General features: G+C 35.7%; 1 protein-coding gene across 2 annotated transcripts in view; it reads left to right on the forward strand.

Moving 5' to 3' along the window:
- LOC125235507 (semaphorin-2A-like) overlaps positions 1–21,185 on the forward strand; it is a 782,062-nt gene that overhangs the window by 576,002 nt on the left and 184,875 nt on the right. The window contains exons 1-2 of one of the 2 annotated variants that reach the window (XM_048142077.1): positions 9,414–9,625; positions 17,933–18,214. The exons of the other annotated variant lie outside the window; for it this stretch is intronic. Coding sequence (XP_047998034.1) covers positions 18,013–18,214 — 202 coding nt within the window. The 5' untranslated portion in view covers positions 9,414–9,625; positions 17,933–18,012. Of the gene's footprint in view, positions 1–9,413; positions 9,626–17,932; positions 18,215–21,185 lie in introns of those variants that run through there. 2 annotated transcript variants of the gene reach the window in all.

The following is a 21,185-nucleotide window of genomic DNA, read 5'->3' on the forward strand; positions in this document are numbered from 1 at the left end:
CATCCTCATCACCCCCTATCTCCGTCTCTAATCGTCTCCTATCGCCTCGAAGCTCCGCAGCGTCTATCTCGCGATCCTGAGCGTGATTGTTACCGTAACTCATATCTCCGTCATCCCACTGCAAGTCCATCTCCCCATCTCCGCGAAGGGAGCCCTCGGAGCCCAAAATAACCTTCCTGATTGATTCTGGGGACATCCCAGCCGGCCCGGGGCCGGGGTTCTCCTCCCGATCACTCATATTCAAAAATGAGGGTAGTTTTAAAAAACCCCTCCACGAATATAAACCACGAATTAACTTAGTTTTTCACGTATTATCAATACTAAAGACATTATAATCACTTTGTACACACTCAGAGTTGTATCACTCGCTGTAAATCACTAAAAATCGGTATTACAAACAAGTAAACAAAGGAATGCGTCCGAACGCCAGCGCAGCGCACGCCAGACTCACTTCTCGCACTTATAACGAAATGTACTATTTTCATGAAAATAACGTTTTAATTTGACGATTTTATTAACAGCTGGGGAACACAAAAAAAAACTTGTTATTATTTGTTTTTTTGCTCAGTTTTGTAGTATAGGTATAGATTTCTATCATACCTATCCAATTCTCCCGTAATTATTAAGACGATACGGTAGGGGTCAATTCTCCATACAAACGCTCTCGACTATTTCCTCCCTGGTTTTTGAAGATAGAGCAATGATTTTTTCAACACAGATTGTTATTATTTTTATCTGTTTCGGACCGTTTTGATTTTTTTGATATTCTGCTTTTTAAAGACTCTAGAGCCAATCAAAAATTTCCAAATACGGCCTTTTTCATTGTGGCGCAAAAAAAGGTGTGATACTGAAGATTGGTAACAATCAACCAAAAAAGCTAAACGGTCCGACATAGATTATTTCATTGTTATTCAGATTCTCAAATTTCGTTCCGATTGATTAAGTTTTGAAGGAGGGAAGAGTCGAGAGCGGAACCTCGATTTTAAAGATTTTTTTGAAATATATTTTGACTGACTTGTTCTTAATGGACAATTTTTTTTCGATAAATCTAGTTAATAACACTTGTATATTTAACTAAAATTCCCAAGTTGAAAGGGGGGCTCCTTTCCATTTTAGCATTTTCGCTACCGTATCCTCTTAAAAGGTTAACTGAGAGATACCTCTTAAAGATCTTATACGTTTGCACAATAACAATGGTTTTAATACTCTTAGGTACTTTTAGTTTACTTGAAATCATTAGTTTTATTCGCTAAGCCTATACTCATAAAAAGTGACCATTATTACATATAACAATTTTATTCCCTAAAAAGGCAATGACATATAGTTAAATCCATTTTAGAATCAGACGTGCAGGGTAAGTCAGTACACTGATATAGTTTACTAACAAAATACCGGACAGTAACAGTTTCCGAAGGATCATTTTATGACCACATTACAGATAGCTCGTCTATGAAATTCTTAAGTCGTGGTCATATCTAGTGGAATTACATTGCAACAACGTATCTTACTCGAAACTAGTTGCAAAAGAATCTCAGTCGTGTATAATTTAAAGCCCAAAGTTCACACAAGGCGCGGGGTGGATCAGAGGTTGCGAAAGTGAGTAATCGATATCGAGCTGAATCCGACCGACATGGGAGACAGTTTTGGTTTCGTGATTTCATTGCTATTAGGGCGGCCGACCGGTCCACGTTTATTGTTCAAGATACGAGTGGATTTGTGGAAGCAATTTCCTTTATACATTTTGTTTTGTCCTTTTCTTGCAGTTTGACGGTCCACTTCGTGAGTTGTAGGTGGCTTCGATTTACTGAAGCTCCCTCAATCGATGCGATACGCATCTCTGCCGTGGATACCCGGAGATAATATAATTATATAACCCGGTCACGTATTTAGGAATGAACGAAAACTAATTTGCCGCAGACTTCTTTTAGCAAGAATTACTTAAATCCAGCAAGAATTACTTAAATCCGTACCTTCTGTTCCTTAATACACTCTCGATTTTATTATCTCTGAGAGAATCCGTAAATAAAATTGTGCCATAACTTAAATTTTGTCTGGATTTTTTTTGCAAATAAAATATTTTACAAGCAACTCAAATGTTTTTTTTGTAAATCAGTTTAAATATTTGGCTACTACGGGTATCCATGCACGCATTTCACAATACACAATAAGTATTCTAGACCAAATATGGTAAGAAAAAGTATCTCCCTTTTTAAACTAGGTAAATAAACGTAATGTCGTCATTCAACCGGGCACCTTAAGCGACCTGTGGTCCGTCGTCACGACCTCCTTTATTCGGAGAGGTTTTGTCAGTCTTCCCCATCTTTACCCCCTCCTACATTTTGTTGGGAAGGTCGTTTCGTCCAAACATTTACTTCGCATTGACACTGAAACGGTTTTAGGCATTAGTAAACATCGCGTTCACCTTCACCCTTCTGTCGTTAAATGATGCTATGCTTCAGGGGTTTATAAAGTGGTGTAACGAAGTAGGCCGTATCACAACCGGCAACAACGTATCGAAATAAAGCGGCTCCCGAAACGGTGCCATTTGAGGAATCAATCAAAGCGAAACGTTCGCACAATCAGCGTGCGTGGGTCGGACGAGCTAATCAAACTAATGGTCGCTGGAGGGCCAGGCGCGCGATCGGGCCGAGCTTGCCGCAACAAATCACAACAATAACACTGACGCCTGATTGATCGCAACGAACCACCGACTTAATTCAATCCCCGTTACACCTGATCGATTCTTCATGAGAATCCGAAAACGCATGTAATACTCAACACAATAGAAGGACACAACACATTAAGGAAATCGAAAATTGAACCATAGACATTTATTAGCTACACGATCAATTAAACTCAGTAGTTTCCTTGACTATTTGTAAAGTTTATAATTCATTATAATTAGAATAGGTAGGCGGATATGTATGTCTATTGGTAATTTCTAATATAATGCAGCGTTGAATATGATTTTGCCATTTATAGCAATACCATTTTAGCATTCGCCTTCTGTCCAATACGCCAAGACTTTTCTAATATTAACAGCTATATCCCGATTCGGTTTGGTCTGCTAACTCAGTAAAACGTCAAGTGTAGCAAGTGAAGCAACTCGATCATTTTTAGCTCTGTGTGCAGCGCCGTCAGGCCCCCGTCGGGTTAGTGTCGGGACTTGGCCTGCCCCGCCACTCGCCGTTTGGACATTTATTAAGTAGGAAATACGAAAGAGCCGACTAACCGCTCTGTAAAGTTCAACTTGTACCATGCAACCACAACGTTTTGCGAGTAACGTTTAATCCTGTAAATAGCTTCCAACTTCAGCCTAAAAAACTTCAAACGACATATTTTTTTATAAAACGTATTTAGCTATTTTGAAATCCATCTGAATAGCTATAATGATATTGTTGATAAGAGAACTTAGGTAATTCACCATAGGATTTCAATCCTGGAAATATTACTCATTGATTATTCCTACGGTCTGCAGTGCAACAAAACCTAGCGAAGCAACAATGCGCGTAGATTTGTTCCCGCAACAATGCAATGTCTTTTAGTATTCACCTGTCGACCCAAAATACGTAATTCTATTCAGTTTTCATAGCGGGCGTGCATTTCGAGCGCCATGCAGTGGTCAGACTTTTGCAGATACCGTATAAAGCCATTCGCTTTTTGTTCACCACCGAAATCTAAATCAAAGGTTATCTGAGCTCACTTTTGTTATTGCTGCTAGAGTATTCTGGACAGAGTCGCGCTTCCGCTCGTCGGCCTGTCGGACAACGCAACTGACCATTGCAAAAAAGCCATCGGAACTTTATGGGTGGTTGTGATTCACAAGAAAAGTTTAAAAGACAATTTATTTTTAAATGTTAACGAAATCCTTTTCTGAATTCTCAATGTTTTTTAATGCCAATAGTCTCATGCACAATGAGCACAATGGTGGTGGACACAAAGCGATAAGCTCCAACGAGAAACGACGCGACGACGTATTTCTCTCGGGCAAGATTTTAAAGACAGGTAACGTTACGTCATCTGCCGCACGCTTTACTCAGCAGCTCGTACAAAATAAACCCAGAGCAGCTGCTTATTGTATCGCTGACAGCAAAGCCTTGGTACGCCATTGTCGGGCTCCTCCGAAGAAATATAATAGCGACTTACTCGATCCTAAGAAGCCACAATACGTCGTCATTATTTCGCGCTTACAGTGCTGGGGCCTTCTTTTCACTTCGTACACCTTTTACAGTCAAGTGTAAAAATATGGGTGCGTACAACTTATCAAAAATATGTCCCATAGCACTTTATGTCGACGCAATAAGGTTTCGGTACATATTTTTGAGCGGATAAAATCGATACGTATTTTTGCACTTGACTGTATGGTGAATTAAGTCAAAACAAATTATTGTTTAAGCTTTCCCGTTTTTGACAGAACATTTAATATTTGCAGTGTATGTATTACCAAAAGTAGTCTTACTTTGTTTGTTATTTCTTTAATAAATCCATTACTAACATAACTAAAAATATGTATCTAAATCCTTAACCTCATATGAGTAAGTAACCTAAATCTGACACAGAACACGATTCGCTGATCTCCTCGGTGTTAGAATATCTGGTCTCTGAAAGTTAATGAAGTGTACCGCAAATACTTTACCCACGTCAAACTGTCAGAAACACATCATATTTCACGCATTTTGGTGTTTTTTAAGCGTCCGCCATGTCGATTTCGTTTAGAATTTATGAAAATGTATAACGGTTGACTCGAATAGTTTTTGTTTTCGAGAGCTGTCATTTCGCGTGAGGTATGAAAAGGGTGTAAAAATAATGGGAAAACATGATGCTACACTAATTTGTGTGTTAGCTGGAAAGTTGTAGAGTGTTGTGATCCGACGTCTCGTCGCATTAGCGTCAGCAACCGCGCCGGCCGCAGGCTCCGGTTACGCAGAAGCGTCTCCCTTCACGCCATACTCACGTTTCTCTCCAGTTGTTGGACTAAGACTGTTTTATATTGATTGGACGAAAAAGGTTTGGAGGTATCACTGACACCTTTTCCATGAACTTCTATTCACCATGATCAAAATTATCCAATGCCCAAATTGACGCAGTGCAGCCTTTTTAACCGACTTCAAAAAAGGAGGAGGTTCTCAATTCGACTGAATGTTTTTTTTAATTGTTTTTTTTTGTATGTATGTTACTCGATATCTCAGAGAATCATGGACCGATTTTCAAATTTTTTTTTTTAATCGAACGGATATAACCTCGAGATGGTCCCATTGGCACCAAGTCGGGATCTGATGATGGGATCTTGGAGAAATCGAGGGAACTCTTCAAATGTTATAGGCACATGTAATGTTTTTAGTGTATTTTTCAAAGGTACACCAGTATTTACGCCTGATAGTAATAATTTTATGTGGCTGAGCTGATGATGGAAGGTCAACTCCTCAATGGTTAGGAGTTAAAGGATAATTCTTTCACTACTGTACGCATATTCGGACTGATACTTATATCAATAGGAACCATTAAAAACCGGCCAAGAGCGTGTCGGGCCACGCTCAGTGTAGGGTTCCGTAGTTTTCCTTATTTTTCTCAAAAACTACTGAACCTATCAAGTTCAAAACAATTTTCCTAGAAAGTCTTTAAAAAGTTCTACTTTTGTGATTTTTTTCATATTTTTAAACATATGGTTCAAAAGTTAGAGGGGGGGGACGCACTTTTTTTTCCTTTAGGAGCGATTATTTCCGAAAATATAAATAATATCAAAAAACGATCTTAGCAAACCCTTATTCATTTTTAAATACCTATCCAACAATATATCACACGTTAGGGTTGGAATGAAAAAAAATTTCAGCCCCCGCTTTACATGTAGGGGGAGTACCCTAATAAAACATTTTTTTCCATTTTTTATTTTTGCACTTTGTCGGCGTGATTCATATACATATTGGTACCAAATTTCAGCTTTCTAGTGCTAACGGTTACTGAGATTATCCGCGGACGGACGGACGGACGGACGGACGGACGGACGGACGGACAGACAGACATGGCGAAACTATAAGGGTTCCTAGTTGACTATGGAACCCTAAAAATCAACAAATAAAAAATAATTTTTTTTTTAATTAAACCGCCTTCAAAAATAAGCGCATCACAAAACACGGAGACACTAAAAAGCAAAAAATAATAAACATTTGAATTCAGATTTCTTATCGAATTGCAATAATCTAAACATCCAAATTATAAACAAATCAATTATTTTTGGAGTCGGGGTCAGCCTGCGTATGGTTGGGTGGGGCAACAGGAAATAGCAAGGCGACGAACAGGTATGGTCAAATGTGTTTTGTGATGCGCTTATTTTTGAAGGCGGTTTTTTTTTTTAGTTTTAATCGGATGAGTTGACAAAGCTATACATGTTATTTGGTGGTAAAAAAGTATATGGTCCACCTGATGGTAAAGGTAGTCATCATAACCTATGGACGCTTGCATCTTCTGGGCGAGCTCACTCCATCGTAGGCCACGTCTTTGCCTTTGGCTAGTCTGTGGCTCATTATAATAAAAATAAAATAAAAAAATCTCCAGAGGTGTGACATGCGTGTAGCCATCCCTAACACCCCGCAACTTGAACTCCACATGTACGATATAATTTATGTGAGTATAAATTATAAAAAAAGCTTCAGTTAGTTTTCATGTCTCAAATAAAAATGTCACAAAAATTAAGGAACTGGTAGTGTCAGTTTACGTAATCCCTTTTATCCTCCAAGTTTTTATTCAAACATTTAAGCAAAAACCTGCTTGCAAAAATTCTCCCATGTAATAAAGCCATCATCGCAGACGAACGTGCTACGCCGAACAAAGGCCGTGGAGTGGAGTATGCAAAAAAACATGTGTCCAAAAATTCGCAGCGCTCCGTAGGCAGGACCTTGCACCGCTACCTGCTACTTTGTGACGTCTTGATGTAGGGGTGCTACTCGTACGTAATTCTTTTATGGCAAATAATCATGCCTACCCTACCTGATGATACTGTCACCGTAGTCTATAGACGCCTGCAACTTGAGAATAGTTACATACTAATCTTATACTATTAAACGAGCAATTCTTGTATATTTATTTATTTATTTATTTATTTATTTATTTATATATACCGACGATCTCGGAAACCGCTCTAACGATTTCGCTGAAATTTGTTTTGTGTGGGTTTTCGGGGTGAAAAATCGATCTAGCGTAGCCTTAGATCCCGGAAAACGCGAATTTTCGAGTTTTCTTGAGTTTTTCTTTCGCATTTGTAAACGTAAAATATGGTCCTTAATTTCGCCGCGCGCGCATCGATTCCGCGTAGCTCAGTCGCACGAGGTCGGTCTAATGTACGCAGATAGATCGTAGGTGTCAGGGTTTCGAATCCCGGCCAGAAATTAAGTTTTTGTTTTTTATCTTTTTTTTTGTTTTTGTATTTATAAGAGTTTTTTTTTATCTAAAGACGTGATATATTAAAATAGAACCGAGCGAAGCTCGGTCGCCCAGATATTAATTCTAATAAACCATACGCCCTCGTTGAATATGAATAAGACTTCGAAAAGAACAGGTTGAAAGTGGCGGGTTAGTAAGAGACAAAAAGTAGCCTTTGTCACTCGCCATCCATTCAAATATATCCTTAACTTAAAAAATCACGTCAATTCTTCACTCCGTTTTGCCGTGAAGACCGACAAACAAACAGACACTCACACTTTCACATTTATAATATTAGTATGGATAGTTATGGCTAAATTTTAATTTAATGTAATATGATATGGATTTTAATTGTCCGAAATAAATGTTTATTTTTTTTTTATGGATAATATAATGATGCATTGCATTGCATTTAACAAATTAATAAAAATAATAGCTAAGCATGCAAATTGTTTAAATTAATTATATTTTTATGCTATAATTCTAGGTTCTAAATGACGCCTTAAGGGTCAGCAAAGACGGGTCCAATTTTTATAGGTTTCCAACTTTCCATAGGTACTAAGTTGACCCCTCTACTGCTCCTATGGGCAATTATTTATTAGATATTTTTGAGACTACTTTTAAAAGTATGTAAGTATTAAGGAACTGTTATAATTGTGGGAATCATTGTTTTTAACATTAGTGTTTATATATTCAAAGACATCATTTTTGAGTACGTCTATAAAAAATTTCAAGGATACAGTGCAGGCTTATTCAGGCTATTTCAACTTTGTAAAAAATCTACTATCTGAGTAATAAATTAGTTGATTCTTATTTAACTCTCTGTGCCATGAACTTTAAACAAGTTAAAATAAAAATCATAAAAACATTTTAAATGTAAATTGTATTGTGTCAATATTTTTTAAATACAAAACGCACAAATCAGTCAAACTTTTACAGCAATTTTTTTAATTATCAAAATTGAGCTTTAAATATAATTGCAAAAGTAACTTAACTTGTGTATGTGCATGACTTAAGAATGCATCTTGAACAAATGATACTCAAGAGTCTTGAGTAAGACATTTTGTGAAGTAGTAGTAGTAGTAGTAAACACTTTATTGCACGGAACAAATTACAAGTACATTGAATAATTATATTGGGTTTGTTTTTATTTCTTGTGCATTACTTGTAAACTATTTGAGGTGTGCAATAAAGTTTATTGTGTGTACACAGGCGAGCTTATCCTTTTTAGGGATCTCTTCCAGCTAACCTTAGAATAACTGAGAGAGTAAAATAGGAGATAGTAGATAAACACAACTAAAGTTCATCGGCAAATGTGCGAAGTACCTATCAACATATCTTTACACATATATAAATACATAAATAATATATATTTATATATACAATAAACATATATCAAAATAATAATAATAACCGCACACGGCCCAGATTTCATTATTCTTAATTGAAGTAATCAGTGTCGTTACTTACTCAACGTGAACCTAACGTATTTTGCATCAGGTGACAGCCCTAAAAGCTTCATCTGCCACTTGAACGATCGAAAGGTACGACGACGGCGCGCCGGTATCAGTAAGGAATGTACTGTAGTGGGTGACTTTAACAGTTTCCGTCTCTCTCAAACGCAGCCGGTCTCTCGTAAGCTAAATACTCGCGCTCTCTCCGTCGCACACTCTAATATTTCCAATACTTACCTGAGTGAAGTAATATACATCTGTTGCGGTACTCGTATCTCGCTCGCACTCGAGCTCTGAAACGAATTGTTTATATTCGCGTCTCGCTCTCGAGTCTCATGCACAGGGGTAGACGGTGTTGGCATTTGTTTGTGTTGGTGTTCGTTTATTTAGTGAACTTGGAAGCTTGCTTTCGTGTTTGTGCATAGGGTACTGCTCACGTCTGTATGCGTGAATTGTAGAGGCGCAACATAGCTTTGCCGTCTCCGTGACTTAAAAGTTTTGTATGGAATGGGACCAGCCAGTTAGTTCTGCGCCGGACGGCACGCGCGATGGACGTGTGCGAGACCTCCGCATTAAACTTCTTCGTAATATTCCGACTGCAAAAACTTGTTTCCTCTTACAATGTTGCGATCTAAATTGTAAACTAATATCTTCGTTAGTGACTATAAACTTATCAATAAAGTGATTTGGTTATCTGTGTGTTCTTGTTTTTATGTGAAACTGCAACGTGTTTGGTTCAACGGATTACGGATGAGGTTGGTCGACGCACCATTCTCGTGTTCTGGGCAGAGCTACATTATTGTTGTGTATTAAATACAAATTATCCCGGCACATTTCGTTTTGTAAACAAAAACATACTTGGAGATATAAAAGCCAACTGGTGTAGACATGTGAAAGGTTAAAATATTCACAACGAATACTTTCGTTAATACTTTTATTAAAAAATACACGTTTCGGTATTTGTGATTACAATTATGAGATAGGAGCGACAAAATGCAGTCAATGCAGGCTCTTGCAGACAAAATAATTTCAACACCAGGTGCTGACAGAAAAGTTAGCGATGATTGAAGAAACAATCATAATGCACTTAGTTATGCAACATTATTGTATGTTTTGATATACGAAATCTTCAATAGGGAATTACGAAAGTTTAAATCCAAATACATTGAGTTACCACGGGAACTGGTAAAATGATAGGTAGTTGTTAGCAAAAAAGAAAAGCCATAATATTTCTCATCGAAAAATAACTGAATATTCCACTAAGCTGACTAAGCCAACATCATTCATTACCCGGCACTGATTCTCTATAACCTCGTCCATCCACGGCTCCGCGGAGTTCATCAACCCAATGTATAAATAGACGAATACAGATGCACATCATGCGCCGAGCATAACATAGAAATTCTGCCGTAAACATCAAATTCACTCAAAAATGTTTATTTAAATAAAAGCCAGAGACGAAAATAGGCTCCAATTATCCATATTAACGTGCTTCGCCTGCTAAAAATTCTGATTTTAAATCCAACATGGAAGACTACAAACAAAACGTTCTGAACCTGCCTACCAAAATTTTGTTCGTATTGCGGTATTAACTTTTTTATACATATAACCATTAACTAAGATTTAAAATGTAGTGGATTAAATATTAAAAGACTCACCGATTCCAAATTTTACTGTTATTTTTATAACATTAATAACATAAACGAAACTACCTGGAACCTTTTATTTCATTTAAAAACTATTTAATGGCCGTCTTTTATTGTATTGTAAAAATTCAATTGACCTAGATAATAAAAGGTTTACACTTTTAATATTTCGCTAGACTATAATAATAATAAAGGTTTTTGAATGATTCACGGTTATTTTCATTAGACTTATATTGACCGGGATATAGACCGTGATTACCTTTTTGATTTTTGTCGAGCTCCCGATATTTAATAAATATATTTAATAATATCGGGAGCTCGACAAAAAATCAAAAAGGTAATCACGGTCTATATCCCGGTCAATATAAGTCTAATAATAAAGGTGTTATTAATAATAATAGATTATTATTTACACTTATAAGTAATGAGAAATGTAACATTACTTACATTTGAAATCCGTCACTGGCTTAGACCCACACTTCCCCTACTTTCCCAATGTCCCCATTAATTCAAACATTCCCACCATAGATACCTCTATTGTCAGAAATGTTATTGTCCAAAACAATTGATATCTCCATTTGTATCAATAATACAAGAGGCCGATATTTACGCGTGCCGCTACGTGGCCAGAATCCATTGAAGCGAATCCTCCCCAAATTCATATGAAGGTTTGTAGGGGAAGCAGGTATCAAATATTTCTTGCGAGTAGGTAACTCGCAGTTTTGGTGATTTGATCAAAATGATTCTATTTACAGATTAGTGGCATCTACTTTAATCAAATATAACCGCTTCATTCGACGTTCCTTTATCGTTGTCCTGTGTCGTTGAACCTGCAGTTCAATATGATTTTGTAATAATAAATCATTAAAACCAATTTGTATGTATGTAAGATACAAATATAAACTGATGTTACATTTATATATATTATCTTAAAAAGGAGGTACCTAATATTATAATATATGCAATAGACGCATTGCATATTATATATTATAATTATAATTTTCCTTATTGTCTATCAATTATAACTTACAAGATGATTTAAACTGCATCCATTAAACAGAGTGAAACAAAATGGCATGTAAATTGTACATTTATATTCGAACCCAAATGGAAAAATTAAATCAACTATGTAATTAAAATTTTATTGGTTCAAATAAGTTCCTATTTCTAGTGATAATTTCTTACAAGTATGATTGAGTTGTATAATGTTTGTTTCTTTATCACTGTTGGTGAACCCTATCCCTAATAATAAAAATTGAGGAACCTTACTATGATAAATTATCAGAGATCCCTGATCTGGATGAGCTCGCTTTTGCCTCTGTTTCTAATTACACACAATTAAGTTACTACTAGGTACTACTACTATTGAATTGAACCCTCTAATGATTATTAAAATAACAGTGTAACCTTTGGTTACATTACTCACAAAGAGAAATTACTAGCAAGGAGAAAAATATGCAACGCCAAATGCCTACAGTAATGCGAATGCTAAAACGATTCCTTGATATTGCGGCAAAGGGCAATTGAGTCAATAGTCGCATTAAATTAATACTGTACCTCCAAAAACTAATTAGACTTGAGGTTTATGTAACTTGTATTAATAATTAACTTGTCGTGTGTTAGTAAACACAATCTCAGTAGGCCCTTGGTATTGATTAATATAATAATTAATATTCCTGGCTGAGTTTGCGTATGAGACAAAATCTACTTTGATTATTAACTATTCAAAACATAAATTATGATTTTCATCAAACAATATTAATCCCTTTGGCAAGCGTACCTGTGAAAATTGTTATCATGATTGTGCATGATTATACTAAGATATTATATATATATTAACTAATTCTGACGAAAGCAAACAAACGCACAAACACACAAATACAAACTTTATTGTAGGGCTAGACATAATTTGGGACGATAGTATCCATCCCGCTGCGACATAGACTACCTGTCCTATTAGAAAAAGACGTCTGCAGGGTTAGCACATGATTGCCGCGAGAGTATGTCGCCGCGAGATAGACTACCCGTCCTTATGTCATTAATACAGTTAGAAGAAGACGTGTGATCTATCTCGCGGCGACATACTCCCGCGGCAATCATGTGCTAGGCCTACAGGTCTATGTCGCGTGATACTGTCGCGCCAATCATGAGCTCAGTTAGTCATAAATTACTACCCGCCAAACACAACGAATAATACAAGTCCTAGGTTTCGGATCTTCTGATTCTAAAACATTTTATAGTTCGTTTAAAATTCCACAATCCATATACCGCATCATAGATTCAATCCCACTTTCCTAAACGTTTTAGTTCCCATTTTAATGTACAACATAGATCATAGTTTATTATCGTTGACTGATATTTATTCAGTTCCCTGTTAAGAAGCTTACAATTCGCTGCCGTTACAGTATTGTATTAATTAATAATTCAGAGCCAATTTCCAGGGACCGAACCGTATCTCTTCTGGGCAGCCCATTTGTTCGCTTGGATTACCTACTTCTCATTTACGCAATTATTGATTGCAATACCCACCCCTCTTATGGACCAATTAATTTGTTTATTATATACATTACTTATCATAATTTAAACGGTCTCTTCAAGTACCTATTTATAACATAATGATGAAAAATGAATGCTTTATTTCGTAACAACCAAGGAGCTTGAAGGCATCGGAATAATAAATACTGAAATGCTACCTAAAACAACCAGTCAACAATGACGGAAATACCTGTACAAAAAATATTTGATGTTACTGATATAAATGTACAAGTATCGCATTTGTAAAAAATAAAATGTTTAATGTTTAATCCAAGAATAGTGCCTACCGAAGAATACTTGATGACTCAAACGCATGAGTCATAAGTATACCTAATGATAAGAATTAAATGCCGACAAGTGTTAATTTGTTTAACGAAGATGTGTTCCGTAGATATATTTGTGCAGTAATGGGTATGATATGGATCCGGGCTGAGGAAACATCAAGTATTGTATTACGGGCTCAGTGGTCTTTATCGAGGCGAAATTTCATTATACTCGTACCCCCATTCCATCCACCATTCAATTGGAACACCTTCGTACAATTGGGAGGGCGGCCTCAATGGGTTGGCGGATGAAATTTCTTAACATTCTTCGCTCATAATGAGCGAAGCCTGTCATGAAATGGGCAGTAACGGTATAATTGTATTGCGAAATGAGATCGACTGATATTAAAACAGATTAAAATCTGCTTAATGAATCCTTGCCTTGCCTTGTCACATTATTTTTGGTGTGAGGTCGTTAGACTTTTTAATTAATTGATCCTCATTTAATTATTAGGCTTTGATTGCGTAAATCTTAAAAATAGGCTTATGCTATTAAGTAACAAATATCAATTCACATACACGGCCAACACTTATAAAAATAATAGTATGAACACTACCACATAAACATTAAACCTTAAGTCTCAAGAAGATTTTATAACGAGACAGCTGCTGCGTTAAAGTACACAAAAAATATTCACACAAGTTTGATAATAACATTACCCTCGGCTTTCATAGCCAAGTAAAATAAGTGGACCCGCAGTGAATCACCGGTAATGAAGATGAAGACATCATTACAGAACCGGTTCGGGTGACCGAGAGCGGCCCGCGATGCTTCAACAACTTTTTTCTTCGAAAACCTGGGGACCGGTTATGGTATACGCCATTGTATTATATGTAGCTGTGGAGAGTTCTATTTGAATCTTAATTGGACGTTCATGCCGAAGCAATGATAATACTGATAATTCTGATAAAACAGTGCTACGCATTTATTACAAAAGGTATTGCATAAATATGTATGTGTATGTATGTGTGTGCAGATGCATATTTTCTTAGATGAAACAAAGAAATAAAATTACGTAGATAAAATAGTTCCTAATCAAGCTTGGTAAACTTAAACATCGCAATATTGGTTTGTTATTTGAACTGAATAGCAAGTGTACAATTGTACATATAGAAAAGAGGCTAAAAATAAAATACCATTTTGAAATGCTTATAAACGCGTAAATCCTTAAGGAAACAGATGATGATCAATTATAGACCTCTAGTCAGATATAGACTCAAGATGAGTAATGATTTTTAATGTATTTTTCATTACTTTTTCCAAATCATATCTCCCAGCGCGTCTCCGTGATCCCAAAGGATACAAACAAAATACGAAACGAGTTTAATGCTGATACTCTTTAAGTATTATTTGAAAATGGGGGAGGTTTGGAATGTTTACTCAGAAAGATCTACTGTCAATTGAACAAAATTCATTCATGTGCTAACCCGATATCATTAATCATTCAACTAAAATTTAGAGGACCCTTCTTTGGGTGGTAACCTGGCATCCGTATTTTTTGCGACTAACGCTTGTATTATTCATGTGTGAAATGCTGAATATACAATTATTTGCATCATATAGGTACAGAAGATATGACCCAGCGCTTTTTAACTACCTATCTACAATGACATGAAACATTTTGTTCATAATTTTTTGCGTAACATGTACAATGTACATTATACGATTTTGGTTCTCTTTTGGATGCTGACTAATTTTATTAGTTAATTGCCTACTTGATGCTTCACTAGTTTAATAAAATTTATTAGAAAACATACTCAATACATCTCACAATATCTAACTTTATTTTATTAGTCTTTCGTGAATCGAAGAAAGGTTTTTTGTCATTAATGGCGACTTTTTGCTAATAGTCTCCTCTATTTTCCTGTAGAAATATAATACGCAACACATTTTCCTTTTTGCAGGCGCCTATATGAAATGAGGAACGTTATCTGGTTTCGGGGTTTATCACATAAAAACATCTTGAAGGGTAAACATCTATCCCTTTTAGGCCTCGTTTATTTAATTCATCGCTGGACTCTTTCACCAGGCGATCCCTGATAGCATTCAGAAGGATATCGGTCGTGTGACGAGGGCCCGTACCATACTTTGAGTTAAATTTACTGGATGATATTTACTTATTCACTGATACCTATCCCGTGTAATCTCCGCCCTTACGAAATTATTCATGAATTTTATAATCAATTGGTTGTAACGGTTACGGGCGAGTTGGGCGCCATGTATATTTAAACACGATACGTAATCACTAAATCAATATACAACTAACTATTAGTGTAGTTACATATTTAGTATAGATATTGCCGGTAATAAAAACAGTTAAGTTGATTATTTCCACAGTAGGTACATGTTATCTTATTAACCTAATAATAATAAATATGTAACTAAATTAAACGGGATATCTGAAAGAATATTTATTTATTTATTTAATCTTTATTGCACAAAAGAAAAATATTGCAGTACAAAAAGGCGGACTTAATGCTTTAAGGCATTCTCTACCAGTCAACCTCGAGGCTAAGCAGAGCTAGAGAGACTAAATATGTTATTCCTATAAAACAGATCTGTAAATTTGACAAAAAAAAATAGCGTTAAAAATGAATTAGAATACCCGAATAAGTCCGAGATATGTGTTCGTTGTGTTTAATCTTGGTCGTAACGGTACATTTCCTTTGTTTGGTCGAAGGTCTAACCCGTTACCTTTCGTAACGGTTCTTAAAGCTAATTTTATTTGGACTTTATTTCGAATGTGGCCATTAAATCCTGTAAATGTGTTCTATAATAGGTTAAAATAAAGGGCGGCTATGTAATGTCGCTATCCCCTGTTGCATTTTCGTGCGGTTTCCATTACAGAGGTGTGCTTAGACGGTGGGTCTTAATGGCCCATACACCCATTAAACAACCCCACAGCCATGGACTTTTTTAATGTAAAATCAACAAGCAAAATTGTCATTGTTATTGTGAAAATAAGCATGTGGATGTTGCTGTTTTTTGGACCTGTTATTGGATTTATTACTTAATGTCGGTGGCAAATGGCGTGTAGCTTGAGCACGAGTGATCAGTTGGCGTTTTTTACGTCTTAGGAGTGCATTTTCCTATTTTAGAATAATGAATTGTCTTCATTCAGTATGCAGTTTTAGAAACATTTTTATTTATGTATCATGTATTCATCTAGTGATCGAGTCATTAAACATGCGTGCTACTTAATAAAATATTTGCACAATACAGTTAGGACATTTTCTCTCCATCAAATTATAATTTTAATTCAAACATTTATAGATAAAGCCTTCGAAATATTATTCTTGTCTAGCAATTAGTATTGAAAACTAAATTTAGTATTCGATTGTAGCCCGCCTCGCGATGATTTAGGCCTACAAGCTGTCCCCTCCCGGCGGCGTGTTGAATAATGAAGAATATTTAGAAACTCGCAACATTGCCTTAATAATTAAACATAATGTCAATAAAGGACTATGTGTGAAACGTTATATTTAATACCTTATTCAGGTATTGTAGTCTTAATGAGTTAATAATATTTATTAAACATACTAGCTTTGTCCCGCGGCTTCGCTCGTCAAAGTAGCCTATGTCACTCTCCATCCTTTCAACTATCTCCACTTAAAAAATTTTTTCAAAAATTCCTAGCTCCGTTTTGCCGTGAAAGACGGACAAACAAACAGACACACACTTTTCCATTTATAATATTAGTATGGATATGGATTATTTATAGCAGATGAACGTTGTGTCTCATTAATGCATGACATAACATGCATGATTTTCCGATATGTATTAGCATAGGAGGTCAATAATATTCAGTTCAAGATAAATACTCACTTTTGCGGATGAGTTGATAGCTACTAGCCAGGAGGTAAAGTGTAACATTGGATAGTTCAACCGTTACAATGTTACGTCTGATATTAAGCTAAATTGCATATACCTAGGTTAAAATAAGGTGAACGTTTTATAAATAAATACCTAGTGTCTTGAACAGTTATTAAAATTTGTTTTCTTACTTTCGTTTTTTTTTTCAATTAAAATGACCGTTTGGTGTCAAAAATAAATTAAAACACTACAATTTCACGACAAAGTAAAATAATAGGTACCCACTATCACCACCCTGTGCACGGCTCGACTTATCGTTCACATCGGAAGGCGGGACTGCTCCTTAATAATATATTATACAAATGAAAAATAAAACGAAATGTGCCGGACGAATATCAGTGATTGATACCGATGTAGCTCCCAGAACAATTATTGTAATTATGGCCTAACATGCATCGTATTTTATCTACATTTACATTTGTAGAAGTAATAATTTAATAAATTAAACGCGGTTTTATAATTAAGTTTATTTTACTTATCATGATTGTTTGATCTAATTATTAATATACCTTTTTTTTCAAGGGCAATCGGGGGATTGCCCTTGAAAAAATATATCTTTTCATTATTTTAAATCTCAAACAATCCATCATAAAAATTGTTACTATAATTAATTGTTATTTCTACAATGCTAACAGTGGATAATGTTTGGGCTTTTGAAAGTAAAATATATATTTTGTTTCACAGAATACCAAACGTTTGCTAAGCCCTCAGACTTTTAAATAAACTTTGACTGTTAGTGTTAGTGCCAGTGATATCTAGTAACAATGTACACAAACGGACGGACTATGGGGGGCTTCGCGCCGGTGGTCCGGTGGCTGTTGTTCCTCCTGCTCGGAGTCGGGTGGCAGGTTCGATCCCAGGCAGTACAATCTACAGAAGTGGAAAGTTCATATAATTTCTACTACGAACAATCTTGCTGCACTCCGACGAATCCCAAAAGTAAATACCACGTCAGACACAGACGAGGTAAGTTTTTAAAACATTTATTATTTTATTTTTACTTGTTTGCTATCGTTACGATTCGGATTTGAATAACCTGGACTTTTACTTAGATCATTGTGAATTCTGCTAAGATTGTAAACCAGCGTGTTCAAGATACACACACGGCCATGTAATCTAAACGCTACTATCACTAACACATTCATAAGTGAGACGCTTTCAAGGGTCCACGGAGTATAGCGAGAAGGAAATATTAATATCGGGGTGTGGAAGTGAGACGGAATTATTCTTTTGTTTCATTGCCCCCCACGACAATGATGCCAAGAGTGAGAATTTTAATACAGTTGTAGAACGAGTAGTTAATATTTCGCCCGTGCACACTACACGTTCGGGACGCAGGGACCTATAGGCGTAACCCTTTGAAGTGCGGTGTAGTATGTGGTTCACTACTGTTGTTTACCACTCTGGAAAATTGTACGATACGGCATTAATTATGTTTACTGCAAAATCATGTTTCCTTGTTATTTATTAAAACCATTTTTGACTAATTAATGGATTTGTCATTCATTACTGGTTCTAATCTTTTGCGTACAATAATCGTACAAAAAAAATATTAATATTCGACGACAGAATATGCGTCATGAATGTCATGATTTAGTATGAAAACTGCGCATTTATTATGAAAACCGTTCGCAAAAAATCGCAGTTTTATATAGTTTCTATCAAATTTAATTCCCTGTTAAATTTTTTTTTTCTGTATACGAGTAGACAAACGCTTAAAAAATATTTCGCATTTCAGAACCTTCCACGAATCGTTTTTACATCGTAAATATACCTAGAGATTTCTCTTGTATTGTATTTGTTTATGTATATTTTTTCTTTTAGCTAGATGTGATAGATAAATAATGGGCTAAATACCGAATATTCGGTGTGACCAATTAACTATGTGTTTATTATGTAAATTATGTTATTGGTAAATTATATCACAATAATTGAACACAATTTCGACAGTACTGTTATTGCTATTATAGGTTAGGCCTAGTGAGGAGTCGCGGTTAGGATGGCGCAATATTAATGTGCAATTTACCGTCCATTAAACATTGCGGGCTTAAACAGTTTGCTCAGGGCTAAATGAATGCGGCTAGGGACGTACCGCTCAAATATTCCCAAATACTAATAACAAGCGAACAAGGAATATATTTTATTTCAGTAAAAAATGTTTTAACAGCTTTATAACTCAGTCACTTGATTTAGTTAAGTAGGTAAAGTAAACTGACCCAATCATTGACAGTTTAAGATAAAATTTTGCCCATTTTTGATATTTCACTTACACTTTTTTCAGTAAACTGATGACTTTTATCTTGCTGTCAAATCCTTCAGAAATAACCGAATTAAATTAAACTTCAAAATTAAGCAGCTCTATGACTAGTTTATGGTACATTGCCGTCAGTTTTTAGAAACTAATTTGAGATACTTACTTTTAAGGATTTGTGTTTTTTCGTCCATAATGGCATCACCGGCACCGCCCATTATAGGGTATTTTACATTACATAATTTATTTTTAAACGGCGACATTTAAATGAGCCGGAGGATTATCTAATTAGGGGTCAACAAGGAATAGGTATGTTTCAGGGTCCAGTATTGAAGTCATATCAAAATTATTGTTAATGTTGTCGCCAGTGCGGTAATATGTACGGAGTTACGGACACGTATAAACAAATTGCAGCGTGAATAACTTAATTTTCATCTCAAATTGTACATATCATTCGACCTCAAGTTCTTGTGAAATCAAAGCAAACAGGCGCAGTCTGTTCATAAACACTGAGGGATTTCGAGAAAATTCATTTGTAAAACAATAATCTAGAATGAATTTTTGGCTTTATAAACTTGGTGGAAATATGTTTGATTTATAATGAAGTAATTTTGAAATTGTATTATTATTACACATACATAACATAGTTGGAATTATCAAATCAAATCGGTTTATCGGGTCGCTGATCACGATAAATACAACGTTTTAAAAATCTAATGAGGCGGAAGTGAAATATCATCTCCTCTGTTGTGGTGCAAAAGGGTTTAAATATCAAAAAAATATATTGACTGACGGACATATCAAAGCACAGCCGAAACCACTGGTCCTAGAGATTTTAAATTTGGCACGTAGGTTCCTTATGTAGTGTAGAGGAGCGCTAAGAAAGGATTTTCCAAAATTCACCTCCTAAGGGGGTCACATGGGGTTCAAAGTTTGTATGGGGAAACAAGATTAGTTTGACTATTTTATTCGAAACTTCACAGGAAGATTCCTTAAGACATATGACTTAATACGTGTTTCAGATTTTTTGAAAATTTTACCCCTAAAAGGGTGAAAAGGGGTTAATAAAGTCAAAAAACCAATATGGGTATCGTTTTTATGGTTTATCGGGTCGCTGATCACGATAAATACAACGTTTTTTTAAATCTAACGAGGCGGAAGTGAAATACCTTCTCCCCTGTTGTGGTGAAATGGGGTTTAAATATAAAAAAATATATAGACTGACGGACATATCAACGCACAGCTGAAACCGCTGGTCCTAGAGATGTCAAATTTGGCACGTTGGTTCCTTATATAGTGTAAAGGAGCACTAAGAAAGGATTTTTCAAAATTCGCCTCCTAAGGGGGTCAAATGGGGGTTCAAATTTTGTATGGGGAAACAATGTTAGTTTCACTGTTTTATGCGAAACTTCACAGGAGGATTGCTAAAGACATATGACTAAATACGTGTTTCAAGTTTTAAAAAAATGTACCATTTAAAAGGGTGAAAAGGGGTGATAATGTCAAAAAACCAATATGGGTATCGTTTTTATGGTTTATCGGGTCGCTGATCACGATAAATACAACGTTTTTAAAATCTGACGTGGCGGAAGTGAAATACCTTTTCCCCTGTTGTGGTGCAATGGGGTTTAAATATCGAAAATAGCCATATGGATTTCTTTTTTATGTTTACTTCTGGTTCAAGAG

The sequence above is a fragment of the Leguminivora glycinivorella genome, chromosome 17 (assembly GCF_023078275.1).
Source record: "Leguminivora glycinivorella isolate SPB_JAAS2020 chromosome 17, LegGlyc_1.1, whole genome shotgun sequence".
Lineage (NCBI taxonomy): Eukaryota > Metazoa > Arthropoda > Insecta > Lepidoptera > Tortricidae > Leguminivora > Leguminivora glycinivorella.